Source organism: Engystomops pustulosus, chromosome 4 (genome assembly GCF_040894005.1).
Source record: "Engystomops pustulosus chromosome 4, aEngPut4.maternal, whole genome shotgun sequence".
Taxonomy (NCBI): Eukaryota; Metazoa; Chordata; class Amphibia; order Anura; family Leptodactylidae; genus Engystomops; species Engystomops pustulosus.
The window spans coordinates 164,437,471-164,456,348 of record NC_092414.1 but is presented as its reverse complement, the minus strand read 5'-3'; the positions used below and the strand labels follow the sequence as shown (position 1 = coordinate 164,456,348).

At 39.8% G+C, this 18,878-nt stretch overlaps 1 protein-coding gene across 4 annotated transcripts in view; it reads right to left on the bottom strand.

The window, feature by feature from the left end:
- Window positions 1-3,213: 3,213 nt before the first annotated feature.
- Window positions 3,214-18,878, bottom strand: part of FURIN (furin, paired basic amino acid cleaving enzyme) — a 123,042-nt gene continuing 107,377 nt past the window's right edge. For all 4 annotated transcript variants that reach the window (XM_072148411.1, XM_072148414.1, XM_072148412.1 and 1 more), the window contains 2 exons: window positions 15,281-15,397; window positions 3,214-10,528 (listed from right to left, as the gene is read on the bottom strand). In XM_072148411.1, the coding sequence (XP_072004512.1) occupies window positions 9,963-10,528; window positions 15,281-15,397 (683 nt within the window). In that variant the 3' untranslated portion in view covers window positions 3,214-9,962. The remainder of the gene's footprint in view (window positions 10,529-15,280; window positions 15,398-18,878) is intronic.

Sequence of the window (18,878 nt, the reverse complement as noted above, 5' to 3'; positions counted from 1 at the left end):
AAAAGTTAGTGACTATTTAATGCAGATAGTTTATTTAAGTCCTTAAAACTTGGCTTAATAATCTCCGTTCACATTTACCACTGAATATTTTCTGGCAATACCATATGATGTTCCGTCTCCTATTAAAAAATATTTTACATAAAAGTTGAGCTTAATACTAAAAACTAAACTAAAAAACCAAAGGGAACCACCTCTTTGGATCATGAACATGGAAGTTCTCGAGTGTCAAACTTTTCCCAGTAGGAGTGAGATCGCAGACGTCTCTCAAGGCATGTCAGGCTACATATATACTGGAAAGCAAGACCTGTTAGCAGGTACCTCATCCATATTCAATGGAGCTGGGCTACAATAATTGGCACAACTTACGATAGGGCAGATGGATGCGATTTCTGGAAGAAAGCAGGAAATTTTTCTAATTGGTGATATCTATGGAAGAATCAAAGCAGCTTCCCTGGCCTTGCCCCTGAATTAACCACTTTATTTAACCTTCTCAGAAGTAGCGATTCAAAGGTGTACTTTACCATGAGGGCGCAACCAGTATAATTTTTAATTATATTATTAATTATGGGAAGGCTTGATGGCTGCTTGATCCTTCCTCAGAAGTTTACCTCAGAATCCAGAATTCCAGTGTGAGGAAATGAGGAACAGGGCTATTTCTTGTAATTATGTGATTTCTCCTCTGCTGTCTCTGTCTATGAAGTTGCTGGCATCTCAAAGCTGCTGGGAGGAGATTTAAAGGAAATCTACAATTAAAAGTAAACATGATAAACCAGGTGCATTTACTCATTAATCCAGGCATGGTGATTGTGGTAATCTTCTAACATATGTAATCCATGGCCTCTCTCCTTCTAAAATCAACTTTTAACATTATGCTAATAAGCCAGAAGGGCTCAGGAGAGTGTCACAAACTGCTACCTATGCAGGAGCCATTCTCCTCTCAAACGTGTGCTCTTCTACTGCAGCAAGATTACATCAGATATAGGGAGGGGAAAAATGCTGAGGGAACAGGGGGACACTGTGTAACAGCCTGTGAAGCTACAGCATGGAATGGCTTTGATAATGCTCCCAGGAACCCCTCCTGCACAGTTCCTCTGAGTTAACATGTGAGGACTACTCCAGTAGTTTTGCTTATGGCAGGACCTAAAAAGAATGTGTACATGGATACAGGGATCATAATTAATAGATATATCAAGGTGTTTGATACTAGCGGATAAATCCAGTGCATCTTTAGAGCTGTCAAAATGTGTACAATTTATTAGTTTGCTTCATATTGTTGTGTCTTAAGTGCCCTCCTCTTTAAATGATTAGTACTCTAAATATTAAACTTACCGTAATATTAAGGAAAAGAGCGTTTTCTCCCAGAAAACATATTTTTTTAAATTCTTCTTCAGACATAGGCATACGAGGGCTTGTTTTTGGAGAATGAGTTGTATATTTGGGGAGCTTTTTTATATTTTAATCACAAGAGTGGTATAATGGCTTTTTAATTAAGTTTGAGAGGATGAGATTCAGTTTTGTTAGATGTAACAGAAAAATGGCAGCTCACACTTTTCAGTGCTTAGTATTTAATTTTAAAATTAATTAAAAAAAGGATCTATTTTTATTAACTATACGAGATTTTTGTAAATTTAAATATTGTTTTATTATTTGAATAAACTATATATCAAGTTTTCAGATGGTGATTTTGCCAGAACTTGTTGATCTTATGTCTAAAAAGCTAATCTCTTGGAACATATTTACCTTCAATTAAACAAACCATGGATACATTTAAAAGCAACTTAAAGTTGATTGAAAACAATGTATTGTACACATAACCTGTGGCCTTTATTTGTTTTTAGAAAACTGCTTCAGCCATAACTCAATTCTGGGTGTGCTGCTGTGTGTGTATATAGCAGTGTGGGGTGTGTCATGTGTGTCAATGTATGTAGCAGAGCTGTGTGTGCTCTGCTTGCATGTGACCAACAGAATTAATAATTGCTGTTAAATATATTTCACCTTGGATTTCTCAATCTGGGGTGCGTCTTTGGGTGGTCTCACATTGGAGCTTTTATTTTCACTTAAGCCTATTTAGCCTAGGGCACATTCTCTTTCTGCCTTCAATTGGCTTTTTTTACACTTCAGTTATTTTCATTGATCAGTGGTCAATTTACAACTTTTATTTGTGTTCACTGACAACATTGGATCATTAGGAAAAGAAACCTGAAGGGTGAAAAAGTCAATTAAAAAGAAAGGTTCGGTAAGGCATCAGTGAAAAATCACTGAAGTCAGGTAGAGAAAACCAATCTGTATGTGTCCGTAAGTCAAAATGACCTGAGTGAAGTTGCCCCCCACCCACCTTGTTCAAATCTAACATTATTGGTGTTAAAAACAATAGCGGCACAAACATAGCATAAACGTTTAAGATATTAATAAAAGTTTCCAGAGGTCATCAGAGAGCAACCAGCCCCCCCCCCACATTACCCAAATAAAACAAAACTGGTGCCAATCATTTCTGCTATCATGTTATTGCTGCTCAAATTTAAGTTTGTGCTGCTTTTGTTTTGAAGATATTAACCAATTTGTAAAATTCAAAAGGTCAACCAGCCCCCCCCCCACATAAACAGAGTCAAACAAAAGTGGTGTCAAACGTTTGTGCAGCAAAAATTTTGTTTGTGTTGTTATTGTGTCACTAGGTTAGTCTTTTTTAGCAGTTCATCCTAAACACCTTAACTTATGTAAAGACCTAAACATACCTTGAAAACGATAGCTGCACAATCAAAAAATTTTTGAGCACAAATGTAGCTCAAACGTTTGACACCACTTTTGCTGGATTTGGTGAAAGGGGGGGGGGCTGGTTGACCTTTTGAACTTTACAAATTAGTCAATATCTTCAAAACAAAGAGTAGCACAAACAAAATTTGAGAAGCAATAACGTAGAATTGATTGTCACCAGTTTTTTTTGCTTTGGGTAATGTGGGGGGGCTGCTGACCTCTGGAAAAATATCTTAAAAACTATAGGGGCACAAATGAAAATTTCTGCTGCACAAACATTTGACCCCAATTTTGTTCGATTTGAACAAGGTGGGGGGGGGGGGGTGACTTCACTCAGGTGCCAAAATAGGTTCATTGAAAAAAATTAAAAAAAAAAAACCAATGTGAAACCCCCCTAATAGTAAGGTGCATATATACTATGAAAAATAGTGCATTGTAAAATATGCAAAAGGAAAAGAAAAATACAAATTTTGATCTTTATTTTTACAAAACAATTTGCCCGTATACAGTGGTAATTCATATCGCCCATAAAAAATACACAGACACATCAATCAAGTTGCATAGTTTTTGAATATTTAATAACTTTAAATCTTTCTAGTCAACATTATATCAACATCCATTAAATAAAAAATTGTCAGAAGCAATTCGTATTGTTTAAATTACAAGAAAAATTTACTGTGCACAAAAAAAATATACAAAAATAGTTTTCCATTTGATTTTCTCTCCTCACGCCGAAAAATTGTCCATTTGCACATACAAGTGATTCCAATTTCTAAAAGCAGAGGTTTACAATCCATATTAGAAACCAGAAATTCTTCTATTTTGCAGGAGAGGGTTGTATAAATATAGTCTTATGTGGCAGCATTTCTGCCGAACTTCAACGTAACCGACTCCTTTTCAGAACAAGCGCCCTGGAAATTGTGTCAAATTACTCTAGAAAAATACATTTGAAGGATGTCTCCAGACCTCGGTCAGTAAGTCCCTATATGACACGAGTAAAATGACATTCTTGGGGTATTCCTTAGACAAGGCATGCCCTCAGCACCCAGCTGTCACGGCAGAGGACACCATTTTATTGCTCATTTAGCGGCATTTTGTGGTGATGCTGTCCTCCGACCACTGACAGATTTGTGCTGAAAATTTTCAGACAAGCAGCGAGATTTCTAATAAACCTTTAACAGAACCAGGAAGAAGGCACGCAAGTAATTTACGATTCTTTAAAAATCGGTGCTTTTCTGACAGGATGAAGATGTTAAGAAAAAAAAAATCAAGAAAAGAAAAAAAAAAAAAACACACAAACCCCTAAACTACATGTCAAACAGCATGCCAAAAAAACACACCAAAACAAACAGGACAAATGAGATGTTTTAGACGGACACTACTTGCCACATGCAGATAGTGTCTACGCTATAAGGAGATAAAAACAGTGATTGTGTTTTCAGCGCCTGCTCCTTGTTCATTTCCAACTTTACTTTTGGTTTTAACATAACCCGTTCAGTGGCAGACTTTAGGATTTTCTTCCCATGCCTCCTTGCACCCTCTGTGGTGACTACTAACATAATTATTTCTGAAGTGTCTGCTCATTATCTCCCTCGCAGTTAATAATCATTTTTGTTGCTTGTAACTTGTTGCCAGACTTGAAGAATGTGCAGAAGTTACCCGATGTTAGATTGCTGCAGGGGTGCAACCAGTGAAATTTGCTAAAACTTTGTTGGATAAACACCATGGTTTGGATCGGCAGTCGGCTCCAACTGGAGGGATGTAAAGCAACGGAACGCAAACGCTCCAGCGGAGCTTAAGAGACTTGCATTATCTATACAGTACTTGTAGTGGTGTAAAAGTCTACTGGACACATGCCGCAGAAAACCTACTCTGTTATATGTAACAGGACAACTATGGGACCCTTGGTGTAACCACACATGATCACAGCATGGCTGCAGGATTAACAACGATGACAATCCCGCAGCCATTCTGATAGCATCAGAATCCAACTGGAAACAGACTTTCTGATGACGCATACACTGTCTCAGCCGGATATCAACCTTTGCACAAAAGCACCAGCATCTGTAGTATTAAGGGACATTTATTTGCTGCATCATCCCATCTGTGTGAATGGGATGGTCATCAATCCCGTACACTACAATGCTACATGTAATAACGTGTAGATACCCTTAAAGGACATCTACCACAAGGATGAAGGATTGTAAACCAAATACACTTACATGCTGGTGTGTCCCCCCTCTGGTAGGATCTGGTCTTGTAACTTCTTATACCCCTTTTTTTTTATTTAACTGATTTAAAAATTGAGCCTGTTGGGCTCAAGGCTACATTGACATATATGGTGCAGGAACCCCTCAGGTTCATTTGCATCATTTTTAAAACCTTTATTTTGTAATTATAGGGTTTTAAGAAGCTAAAAAAGAAGAACAGATCCAGTTAGAGGGGACACATACCAGTATGTCAGTGTGCTTGGTTTACAATCCTTCATCCTGGTGGTAGATTTCCTTTAATGTTTCCTCCACATTTCATTAGGATTATGAATAAAAGCAATCATACAAGAAAAATTATTATTTAAATGTATAGAAAAGATAATCTCAATTCCTACTGAAAAATGTATTATGATTTAAACTCCATTAAATCTGCATTAATAAAGGAAGACTGAGCTCTTGTGAGCAGGGCCCTCACTCTTATTATTTTATCTGACTAAGTTTTTACTCTGTGCTTTCTTATTCGGTTGGTATATACACCCCATGATGTTTAAAGCACTAGGGAATGATATGGTGCTATATATATATATATAAGATTTATTATTATTCTAAGAAAACTTCCGTCATGTAATGTGCTCCTGAGACCCAAGGCCAGGATGTCTGTGTGTACAGAGGAGGTTGAGAATCATATGTAGACAATCACAGAAGTAGTCAGACCCGCACATTCATTCCCACCTCCACAAACAGCTTTATATACGATGAGATATACACCTACAGGGTAGACCTCATGTGACAGAATATAGAAAAGAAGCAAGGATTCCCTTGTGGCTAGAATTGTTACTTGCCAGTATATACACTACTAGGGTTTCAGTTCATCTGCACTGCAGGAAAAGCTAATAAATGTTGGGAATGTCAGATTGTTTTCGGGCCATTATAACCGGATATTTCAGTTCCTATTCTGGAGAATAATACAGACCAGGTGTTTCCTGACTAGTAAGAATGGACTTGGGAGAATGTGGACAGTGAACATTTTGTTGTATAAAAAAAAATATATATTATAAAGCAAAAAAAGGTCTTAAAACTGATTATTTTCTTATGAGGGAATAAAAGAGGAAATATGTGGGCGATTTCCTTGCTGGAAAGTAGAAGGCTTTATGGTTTAGACTGCAGGTGATGTGCTCTTCTCACTTTCACTGGGTGTCAGAGCATGCCAGCAGGGGGCCCGCAATATACCGTATTTTTTGGACTATAAGGCGCACTAAAAATCCTTTGATTTTCTTAGAAATCAAAATCAGAAATACTGTACAGGTTGTAGTAAACACAAAACTGGTAGACTCCATTATAGTGGTTACCATAGCTCTTCTTAAAACCACTGCGTCTGCAAGCATCGGTAAGGACACATCACAACTGATAACGCCCATTTGTCAATGTACTCATAACATTTCAACAATGGGAGACTCAGGAGAAAAGATGATTTTTTTTTTTTGTAAGGAATGTAAATATTTGTTAAAATTTGTGAAAAGAACCAGGAGTCGTATGCAGATTAGCATATGGACACATGACTTCTACATAAAAATGTGGCAGCAATGTAAGTAACTAGGTAGGTTGTAGGTTTACAACAGAACAACCCTAGGACAGCGATGGTAAATCACAATGTGCAGACATGGTAATTTAATCAGCAACTCATTGCTCCCTGCTTTGTTACAGCTTTCAATTGTATTGGTATCTTGAGGACACCAATACAGTGGAAAGAATAAGATTATCATTGTAGCTTCCCTCTGGGGAAGAATTGCAGGGCAGGAACGATAATACAGCCTTGTCAACACTTACGGGCTCCTCCTACAGTCCTAGGAAACCCAGGAAAAAGCACTGAATGCAGCACATCCAGGGCAACCCATGACTGTCTGATGCCTTCAGTCGCTAATGGCCTGGGTGCCCAGAGAGATGGGTCTGTGTGTCATCTCTGGCACACGTGCCATAGGTTTTGCCCACGATGCCCTTGGGGCAGTCAGCGCTACATGCTATAGGGTTAGAGTTATTCCTGCCTGCTGAATACACACTATAGAGCTTAGTACAATGTGTTCTAGCAAATGCAATAATTAACCTGGCTGATCAAAGTTTGCTTGCATTCAGATATGAGCAAAGTCACTGTCACTTTGCTCCTCTAGCATGGATCACTCCCCTCCACAAAACCCTACAATCCACAGAACTGTTAGTTTCAGCAGTTAAACTTTTCCAACAAACAAATAAACTCTTACAGGTTTACCCTTCCCTTCCGAATTCCCACCTCAGAGCTTTCAGGATCTTGCAGTCATTGAATAGAAATATTCATTGGCTACCTCTAGGGATAGACTTCTGGCCTGATCGTGTGACCACATCACAGGTAAGTACAGAAATCAGAGCCCTGTCAGACATGCAGGCAAATACATTCTGTTTAATGACAGCAAGCATAGATCTAGAAGTCTGCAGGGAATTGTTTCAATGGGAGCCATTTATCAAACGATAAATAGAAATACCCCATTAATTACTTATTACTAAAGGGTTAAGCAAAGATCTGTAATACCAGAAATATTACCGTAAGTAACACTCACATAAAAAGCACAGAAGTAAAAGAATCAGGTGCAATCTTAAGGGAAACCTCATTGTACAAGTATTGGTACAACTACTGGATCCGATTGTGACTCTAGAACAGTGCTGGTGAACCTACGGCACGGGTGTCAGAGGTGGCCCTCAGAGCCATTTCTGTGGGCACTCAGACCACCGTCCCAGGACAGAGTTCACCAAATAGGACCAAATCCACCTGCTGTCCCTGGCTGTTTGAAAAGTGAGAGGCTGTTGACAGAACTGCAATGTCTTTGGAGGTCATCCTGCTGGACCCACCATTCTCCTTCTACAGAGAGATCCCAGAGAGAAGCTACAATGAGAGTCTGCATTTGCCCTTCTTTCAACTGTATTGGTGGCCTCAGGGGGTTGATACAATTGAAAATTAAGGAAGAACAGGTAGCAATAAGTTACTCCTTAAAATGCCATGTTGGCAATTCACAGTAAATAAGTGGATTTTAGTTGTAGCTTGGGCACTCGGTCTGTAAAAGGTTCGCCATCACTGCTCTAGCCCGGATACTTACAGGACATATAAGACCTCATTAGGAATAACTAGAAGGGCAGGGCTGGAGCAGTTCATGCATTTCCAACACTGACTTTTTGCTTACTGTTATATTAATCCCCAAAACTAAAAACCTCCATTTCTGCAGTTCGGATTTTAGCACTTTTCGGTTCCCCGGTCAGCTGATATATACAATATAGAAGAAATTCCCCTTTAAAAGATTAACATAGGGAAAACAGAGATATATTTGGTTAGTGTATGTCCTCTGGTTAGTAATGGAACGAGTGCAATTCCATGATGTGCGGTGCGAAACCCTCTCCAGGGTATGACGTGTCATTCTCTTAAACTTTGAACATTCACAGATTTGATGAGGATTCAGGACAACTTTTCTAGCATTGCCTGCGTCTATCATATAACTTGGGCCATATCCTTTAGTATATGTAGAATTTATGTGAGCGAATATTTGAGCAGGAATATTTGCCTCAATCTGAATGAAGAAAACCCAACAGAATCTAGCGAGTGTGTTGTAGGTGGATTAATATGAGATTAATGGATAAGTAGAGCCCTTATTATACTGACAAGACCTGAACATGACACCACCTGCAATGTGCAGCCAAGGAGAACCCCCAAATGAGGTCAGAGATTTTCTCTGAAAAGACAGACAGACCTGTTATGTTGTGATCATCCCATAGCAATAAAATGGATCTCAGATTATAGTATCCCCAATGCATGGGAATCCGAAACATTATAGAGGTCCGATTTGGTTTTTCTACCTAAGCTGCAGTGAAAAGAATTAACCCTTGCATTTTCCACCTCCTAGAAAGACATAGCAGCATTTCTCACAATGAGAAGTCATTTGGTGAAAGTCATAAGCAACAGTAATCCATCTTTGTCACTCCCAAGTAGTTTTTGGAGATCTCCTATATACTAGATGCTATACATATGATGTGTGGTTCCCGCTCCCCCCCCCCCCCTCAGTCGGTGATTAAAATCAGTAGTGCAATGAGGGATAGGCGATCATGACAAATCCTCACCAAACTGCAGGAAGTCTACCCATATTTCCGGTGAAAGTGAAGAGCTAGGAAGAGGACACAGCATCTGATAAAACTCCTACAGTCCATGGTATAAAATGTATTGTCCAACATATGGACAAGGCAATTTATTTTTAATAGTGAAAATAAGGTTTATAAAAAGACCCCCTATAAATGGAGTGCTCCCCCTATTGTGTGACTACCCAAGCAAGTGTTGTAGTGACTCGGATATCCCTTTGCCAAGCCAGAAGATCTTATTAGTGTATAAAACACGACTTTGCATCTATACATAGTCTCAGATCTGGATTGGTAAACTTTGACGTACTGCCATCCACTGAATTCCTGCAAAGTGGTTTATAACCTACATGGAGTCTGCTGTCAGCGAGGCTATTCATTTTCTAGGCTTCAATTATATCTCTAGTATTGTGGTTGTCGGGGAAAAAACATCATCGCCATCATGTTCTTAAAGAGGTCATCATTCTGGCACTGAAAGGGTTTATGGGACCTGCTTTTAAGTCAAGCAGTGAGGAAAGAACTACAATATCTGCATGGATATTCATAGGCACTGATTGTTTAAAAACATAATCCTGGGAAAGAAGAAAAGATAAAAAAGAAAAACAAAGATACATAAAGACACGCAGACAATGGTGGAAATGGGACGAAATGGTATGAAATGAAGAAAAAAAAAATGGGAAACAAACTTTTTAGAAGGTTTCCCGGGCGTTAGCCAGAGCACTGGATGGAATATCATATGGCAGCATCATAAAGCTGATGTTTACCTCGGTATCTACACAGAACGCTCCGGTGTTGATAGGAAACCTATATGAAGTCTATCATGGCATGACGTTTGGGATGATGTCCGTACTGTCATCAAAGGGCACTCTGTTGCTTTATAAAAGCAGTTCTCTCATTGCGAGGATCAAACTCCTCGGTTTCAGACTCTGAGAATCCTTCTTCTTTCCACACGTCTGATGGGATCCCTTTATAAGAGATAATCCCACTGTCCAACATGTAGAGTTTCTTCTTGCCCAGGATAACCCCAGAGCGGACTTGAAGGAACAAAAAGACTGAAACAAATACGACAACAATCATGACGCAGCTCAGGCTGGCCACAATTATTGGTAAGTTTGAGGTCACGGCGGCTGCTTCTTCAATGGCCTCTTTCAATGGTGGAGATTCTCTGCTAATCTGAACCTGATGTGAACAGGTGAAGTCCAGATCATTGTAGTGCGAGTGTGCTGGGCAACTAAGACAGTCGTTTGCACTTGTACCCTTGCACGTGGAACATGAAGGATGACATGCTACGCAAACATTGGCCAGCAGTGGTTCTATGTTGTTCTCCAGGGTGTATTGGATACTTTGGACGCTGGCTGTGAAAGCAGGTGGACAAGTCTTCACGCAGGTCTTCTGATGCAGCAAGAAGCCTTCTTCACAAACTGCAAAAGAACGTAAAAAGACAAACACATGACATAATTATCCTTTACATGATCAAAGACAAAGATACTTATCATACTATCAACCCTGGCAGTTGTATAAAACCGTTTGCATACAGGATTTTTGTGGAAAGAAGGAAAAGACTATTGAACATCATGAAACCTTAAAACTTGGCTTATGAAGACCACTCTTTTCCCTCGTTTATTGAGACAGTCATTCCTATGGAGTAAGGCCTCATGTATACAAACACATTGGGGAACTGTTGTTTCAATGAATTTCTATGGCTCATAAACCCGGTTGTGGTATCGCGGCCTCATATAGGAGCCTACCGCATGAGCCGCAAAACTCTGTAGAAAAGACTTTACGTGCCGATGGATAGTACATGCACCATGTGCCTAACTTTTGATTTATTGGATCCATGTATTAGATGGTCATTTAAAGCACATAGCGGATTCCCATGAGAGAATGGTTCAACGGTCTAGGGATAAATCTTCAGTAGTTAGCTGCCTATATCAAGCACACATGTTTTATGGGGTGGGGGTGATGGTAATGTTTGATTGTTTGATAGTGCCAGCATAATGTAGCATTAAAATAATAATTTCCAATAGGGAATAAGATCACATACCTGATTAAGATGACATCTGCCTGAACACAGAAGAATCTGTACAGCTCAGGACTATTCTGCCCATACGCTATATATAAATAGTGAGTGTCACAGAAGACTGATATGTGCAGAGCAGAGTGTTCCTCTAATGTAGGTTGATCATATACATCCCTCCGCTCTACCACCACTAATGAGATCTAGCAGCTATCCAAGGCCCTATTATGTATGTATGCCACACTTTTATGAAATGCCAAGCACAATTTGACACAGAAACTACTGGCAGATGAAAACACGATTTTGCCCTCATGCACATCTGTCATGTGTGACTGCCCCAAATAACCATCCTCTAGATCAGTGGTTCTCAACCTGTGGGTCGCGACCCCGGCGAGGGTCGAACAACCAAAACACAGGGGTCGCCTAAAGCAATCGGAGCCACAATTTTATTGCAATTTTTAGGCACGAATACAATATTCTTGTACATGGTTTGGGGTCACTGCAACATGAGGAACTGTATTTAGGGGTCACAGCATTAGAAAGGTTGAGAACCACTGCTCTAGATGATGCCAGCTAGGGTCACAGCTAAAATGCAGAAGACAGATAACTGACTAGACTCTAAAACGAGGTTTGGACAGTCCCTTGGAGATTGAGACATTTTTTTTATGAGTCATGCAAGGCCCTTAACTACAAGACTTAACCACAATATGAATCCTGTATATTAGGAAGGAAAATGTACAGATACAAAGCATGTCTGGCTGATAACAGAGTATGGTTGTGGGACTTACCCAGTTCAGAACACCTACATATGCTAGGCCGAGCATACTTGTGTTCGGGTCCCTGGGTGCTACTTACAACGTGGTTACATCTGGGATTACACCAGACTCTAAGAGTAGCAGGAAAAGGACACTGTACAGAATATACACTATAAATGGTCAAAGTAAGCAATCAAAAAAAAAAAAAAAAGGCCATTTATATCCTGTCTTATACAAAATCCAACCAGGAAGTTGAGCTAAACAATATAAAGTTAACAGATCTTACACGTATTTGATACGCAGGCCATCTGCTAGCAGAGCTTTAATGAGCTTTGGATATTTCCACTGCGGCATTCAGGAAAGGATTTAGTGCCGTCCACTTGAGAGTGTAAGACGGCTCCTTACCAGCAGGCATTGGGCAGAATGCAATGAGAAAAGTTACAATGGGTTCATAGAAAGCAGTAAGTGGAATGAGGGCACACGGAGACTCTTAGATACACATAAACAAGGCAAGACTTGCCAAACACAACATTAATCCGGATACCAACATGTGGTATATCGTCACTTTACCTGACCCATTCCACAGAAAAAGAGTTTAATTAGTGGAAATGGAGCCCTCATTTACTCCTTAATTAGACTGGAGCATCTCATTAGCGCGGAGAAGATGGCTCCTCACCGGTGATGTGAAAGCTCTTCAGTTGGAAGTAATCTATTATGGATTTTCTCTGGAGAAATGGCTATAATATGCTTTCCCAAGGATGGTTAATAGCCTTTGCAAGAGGATAGGTTAAAGGAATAATTTCTATGAAATGTTCTAGAACACACAAGAGGTTTGGTGGTGGACAACCCAGTGACATTTGCAGCAGATTGCATACTCCTGGATAAGTATACTCAGGCCTACTACAAGCCTTAATCACCAAATGTCAGAGCCATGAACAGTCCCACCTCCAGAAGTATTAACCCTCTGCACAGCCACGGGAAAAATGTATCTGTGATCTCAGGATCTATCATTAAGAGGAGGGATAACTGGATAATTTGACCTTGCAAATTGGTGCCGTGACATATGAAGAATAAACTGATCAAGCAGCGAATATTGGAGGCAGTCCTGCTAAGCAAGCGATGTGCAGAGAATAACAATGAGTAATTCTTCACCAGAAATGCTGATGTCAGAGCGTCAAGCGGTGACTAATATATGAACTGTTACTTTTATTTATTAGCTTAATGAAATTGAAGCCACAGATAGGGATGCAGCAAGTGAAACCCTTAAACACAGGCATATCTTTTGTAGCGCTGCACGTCACTCCGTAAGTAGGGTCCTCAAGAAGGATAACCCATCCATACTAGTCATAACATCAAAGACTTGGCACTCCAAGCAATGGCGCTATGTGTCTGCCGCTCACATAGCCTTCATTAGCTTTGTGGTCAGATCCCCTTTCTTTTGCAAGAGTTTACTGCAATCAGGTAAGTATTGGCGCTTTGTTTTTCCACAAGGTCCATATCTGTATTGTTTAGCACTGCCCTATTTCCAATCGATATGCCATGATGGGCTTTTTTTCCAACTTAATCTAGACATTTAGAAGGGTCTATATAATAATTAATCATGTTTCTGCTAATACATCATGATTTACCTGTTTCAGTGCATCCTTATACAGTACTAGAAGGTTATTTATGTCTAGATAGTCCTCTGCGCATTTATCGGTTAGCCACTTATTTGCTGGTTATGCACATTTATTTATTCCAATATAGGTTTATTTCTAGTGTCTGATGAAGGTTTGAGATAGATTGAAACATCACATGTATATTTCAGGATTGCTTTTCCGCAATTAAATTACCTTTTTTTTGTCAATTCTGTTTTTATTGATTAACATGACAGGACAATATTAGAACACGTTCAGCATTTCGTAATTAATATACAAATACCAGACATGCGATTAAAGTGCATATGACAACATTTTTAGCTGTAGCTTGTTCTAATGTGTGCTCTTTTGCCACCGTTGCGTGACATTAGAATTGAGCAGTAAAATGACTATGTAACAGTCAATGAAACAAAGATAACAATACAAATAACATGGGGTGGGGGTGGGATCCCTATCCACGCTAACTTTGGTTATGTGTGGTCTCCTACCACTAGCTAGAATCCTTTTATTTACTGTTCGTGTCCGCCGTCGTCTTGGTTTGCCACTTTGTGATTTATGTTCGGACCAGCTACAAAGTTCCTCCATTCTACAGATCTGATTGACTTTTTCTCTCCATATGTCCAGTGGTGGCGTGTCCGTCCTCATCCAATATAGCGGTATCAGGGACTTGGCTGCAGCTAATAAATGTGTGATCAGTTTGGTTGAGGACAACCTCAGCCCCCCTAGAGATAAACCTAGGCATATAAGGGGTAGATCTATTGTCATGTTGGGAGAGTAGATTCCTGTAATTTCTTTCTGTATGTCTAACCAGAACGTAGATATTTGGGGGCATTGCCACCATACATGTTCAAATGAACCGTTTGCTTCTTCAACATTGGCCTGTAGGGTGAAGATCCCATCTTCACCAATTAAATTACCTTTACATTGCATTTCAACATAATGACCGCAAAGTTTTTTTTTAATGTTACGGCCCTAAACAAAGACAGACCAAATAGGGTAAGAGGAGGAAATTTATCCCCATTTAATTACCTTAGCTGTATTTACACACAGCAATCACAGATACAAAAGAACTGGAGACAGACAAGCATCCATCTCCTTATTTAGTTTCCCTATAAACAATGTAAATTATCTTTACATTGCATTTCAACATAAGGAGTGGTTCACTGGCAGCCTGGAGAGTGTGTGACTCTTCTTCAGAATTTGACTGAGGTAATCAAGGTACATTACCTTCGTGGCAGATAATTTTAGGTGATATGGGGTGGACATTTAACCCTTTATTACCAGGTATTACTGGTGTGAGGGGTAAAATTTTGGTGAGAAATCTTATTCAAGTAAAGCAGATTATCTGTGCCTTTTTTCTGTTCTTCTTTCTCCTGCAGTGAGCAGTGTATCTTAAAGGTCCTCTACATAGCATCGAGATAAAAAGGGGAGGCTAAATATTAAATATTTCCAAAACCTAGATAACATTTCCCTTGATGATTTAGCTATGTAAGGAGATTAAACTATGTTTTGTAAAAAGTCAAGTCATTAGACACTTAATGAACTTTTTATCTCGGAGCCATCGGTGAACACAGGCCAGAAAACAGGTTCCTCTGTCCTTTTTTTTAGCAGTTTATTTTAAATCTATTTTTTTTTTTTTATAAATGGATACTGCAAATAATAAACGGTAAACTTTATAATATACTTTAAAGAAATTGGTTAATAAGATTTCGGTCATTTGCTCAGCCCAAATTCTTTCAATCACAAATTGAGTGGAATACCTACCGACACAGGACTGGCCCGATGCAACAGTTCTACACCCACCGCCGTCAACTTGGTTGGATACGCTGGGAGGATCAGAGGCTGTACCATACAATACCAGCATAAACTGTGTCAATGTCCCTGAGAAACAAAAGCAACTTTTATTATATTCAACAATTATACCATGGTTTTCAGAAACATGACATACAATACATTCATTTCATAATATGGAACAAAGCTGCTCAATCGATATCCATTACAGAACAGGCTCTTGTTTTTATGACCTTTTAAATTATTTTATAGTGTTTGACATATGAGCAGTGACCTGTGAAATCACAATATACCTAGAAGTCAGTAACCAACTCCTGTGAATGCTGCACCTCTTCACTGCAGTATTAGTTATCCATGTAAAGCAAAGATTTCCATCTGTGACTATTATGATAATGCTTTCATAATCTCTATGCTGACGCAAGTTTCATAATTGGCACGACAAAGGTCACAGGATTCATTCTACCTTATTGTGCTCTGTAAAATACAAATGACTTCAGACACCTCTAAGTGAACAATAAGCTCACGTTAAAAAAAGCACTCACAGAAATAGTCTTACAATTTATTGGTCAAAAATCATACAGGGAGTAAACCTAAATCAAGAGGAATTCACATCTTCCAAATCTTTCGGCGATGATCTGGAGAAAGAGTGCCCAGAAATCCACATGCTTGTGACCAAAACCAATTCAATTTAAACGTACTGAATAAAATCTAAGATTTCGAAAAGTCTGCAGGAAATCTGTGTGTAAATGTACCCCAAGACCAAGTTCCCAGAGGGCCGAACGTCACCATGGATTACCCGCCGTGGACTCACTTGTGGTTAAGCTGCTGTGAGATGCAGTAGAATTCAAGTTAATGAGATTTAACCAAATCTTATCCATGTGTTGTGGAGAAAAACTGCAGTGCAATTTGACCTCTGCTAAGGCTCAACTGCAGAGAGTCAATATATACCGCGGGTTCTCAAAACAACTTTAAAGAGAATCCATCATGCAAAATAACCACCCTAAACTAAATATATTTTCATAAACTGCCATTAGAGAGCATTGCCTCTATCCCTTCATTGTCCCTCTACATGCCTGTAAACCTAAGCAATGAGGTCCTAAAGCTGTATGCAAATGACCTGTGAAATGTCCAATGAAGCATTAGCATATTCAAGCTGTCCACCTTATTCATGAGTGGGAGGCACAGCCACACCCCCCCAGTGCTTGACTGACAGCCTATATAATGATGTGCTTCCTGGTGCTGGCGCCCCCTGCAGCCTGTGTGTGTGTATAGGAGAGATACAACAGCTCCAGGCAGCCATGTTACAGCAGAACATGTCAGATTCATGTGAAGCTGATGTCTGTGTCTCTCACCTGTATATTAGGAGGATGCAGCATGTCAGCAGATGCAGCACACACTAGCCATGCTTTACTATACATTACACACAGACATGAGCAGGGGGAGGAGAGGGGAGGGGTAACAGGAGTGACATCACTGCCTCTGACCATGTGACCAGCCTCATTTACATGATAAAAATTAGATGATTTTACAATGAATAATGTATGTAATAACTAGATAAAGGCTGGGATGGGATCCTTGTGAGCTGCTCCAACAGGTAGTGGTGACAGGACAAGTGACACAGACCTGATGACAGGTGTCCTTTAAAGCTCTGTAACGCAACCATAACTTATATGACTACAATTTAGGAATTTGCAATGGAGACTTCCCCGGAGAGCACACATAAATGGGTGAAGTATTTCCGTTTCCCTGCTTAGCCGTGCTCTTTACTATTGAGTTCAGTCCCCAAGAAAAAGTCACCAGAAAAAAAAAAAAGCAGGTTGCATCAGTATTGGGACACGTTGGAGAAGATGGGACACAGACATCCCCATATTCGTTTTACGCCATTCACCAAATAGGTTAGACACTACTCTACCCTCATCTAGGCGCTTTGAGAACCCAGCCTAGGTCCCCTTCACTCCTCCCAAATAGGCAAAAGTTGTCTCCAAAATGTTCCATTTATTTATGCCTGTGTGTGGATAACCAGATTTTCTATTTTACAGTCAAGGTTTGTTGACTATGGGAAGCTGTAAAGATAACCTCATTCCATTTTATAGGATAAAAAAAATAAATGGAACTGAAAAAAATTGAAAATGTGACATTTCTAAGTAGGCTGATGCTATGGTCCAAATTTATGGTTTATGGCAAAACAATACAAGAACAATAAAAATCTGTAAAGGTGAAGGAAGGCAAGCGATATACCACTAGTTTAAAGACTATTTTGCCTGTTTCTAGACTAGACAGTCCAGTGATGGCTGTTATTTATCGTGGGCAGCCTGACTGGCAGTGATAAATCAGAGAGTAAGCAGTAAACTAGACTATATTTCATAAGGAGCAGGATGACGGCTCACTGCACACTGGCATGTCTGTGCTGGGTATGGCGGCAGAACCACAGCTCCTGTCACTAACAATCCTCTTATTCAGGTGTAGGGATGTGTCTGGTGAGCAGACATGACTCTTCATGTGAATATTAAGCAGCTATCTGGAGCTCTGCACTGGTGACCCATCTGTGTCTGAACGATAACGACTTGCCGAACCCCTTGCTCACGTTTTCCTTCTCCACACTTGGTTCCACGTGCTGGGTTGCCTAATGTAACAAGTCAAATCGAGTGGTTTCAATCCATCACACGGCTGACAAAATGTAGTAAATAAATAAGCTATTTTTTTTCTTATCTTGCCCATGCACAGTGAATACACAAACGCTGCACACAGAGCGAGACAGACAGGTCTACGTCATCCAGCGCTGATAAGCTAAATTAACGGAATTGCCAAATGCCAGGATCTATTATGTGGGAGATATTATGCAGGCACAAACAGATGAGTATAGAAAAGTACAGCTCCACACTAATATGCAGAGCCCATGCTTACAGTAAAGTCAACCCAGAGCCCCTCAGTGCTGCAGTTACAATGAGCAATGCAGATTTCCTTGCCTCCTGAACTTCCTGCTGCTTCTAGATTATACAGGCAGAGTGGGAGGGGCAAGGGGGAGAGCGAGACATGTTCTGCTCATTGTAAGAACCTGTGAATCTGCAGCACTGGGAGGCTGTGGTAATGCCCCCATAGCCTTTCAGACTCATTAGCATAATTTCAATAGTTCATTTTAGAAGGAAGGAGGCAATGGATAACAAATATAAGATCACAGTCATACTGCCTGGATCTATATGCATTCTATATGTTTGCCTTGTTTGATATTAAGATTGTTGGCCAATGTCCAAAAGGTTGTTGAATGGAATTTGGTATTAAATTTATGTAAACTGGGGGGGGGGGGGGGGGGGGGTGGACCTCCTCTCAAACATCACTGTATTCAAAGCATTACATGTCTGTGCCCTTGCAGTCTATGTTGTAAGAATTTGTGCCAACGTAGGATTTTCTTTCCCCAAATACTCATTGAGCAAAGTTATTTTTCAGCATTTATAAGACTAAGAATGGCAGGTAGAATAAGGAAGAGTGTTTAAGAATAGAAAGAAGTGTTGACATTTTTTCTTTTTTTTACTGCACTACCTGATAGATGCTGTAAATACAGCCCTGCAATGTG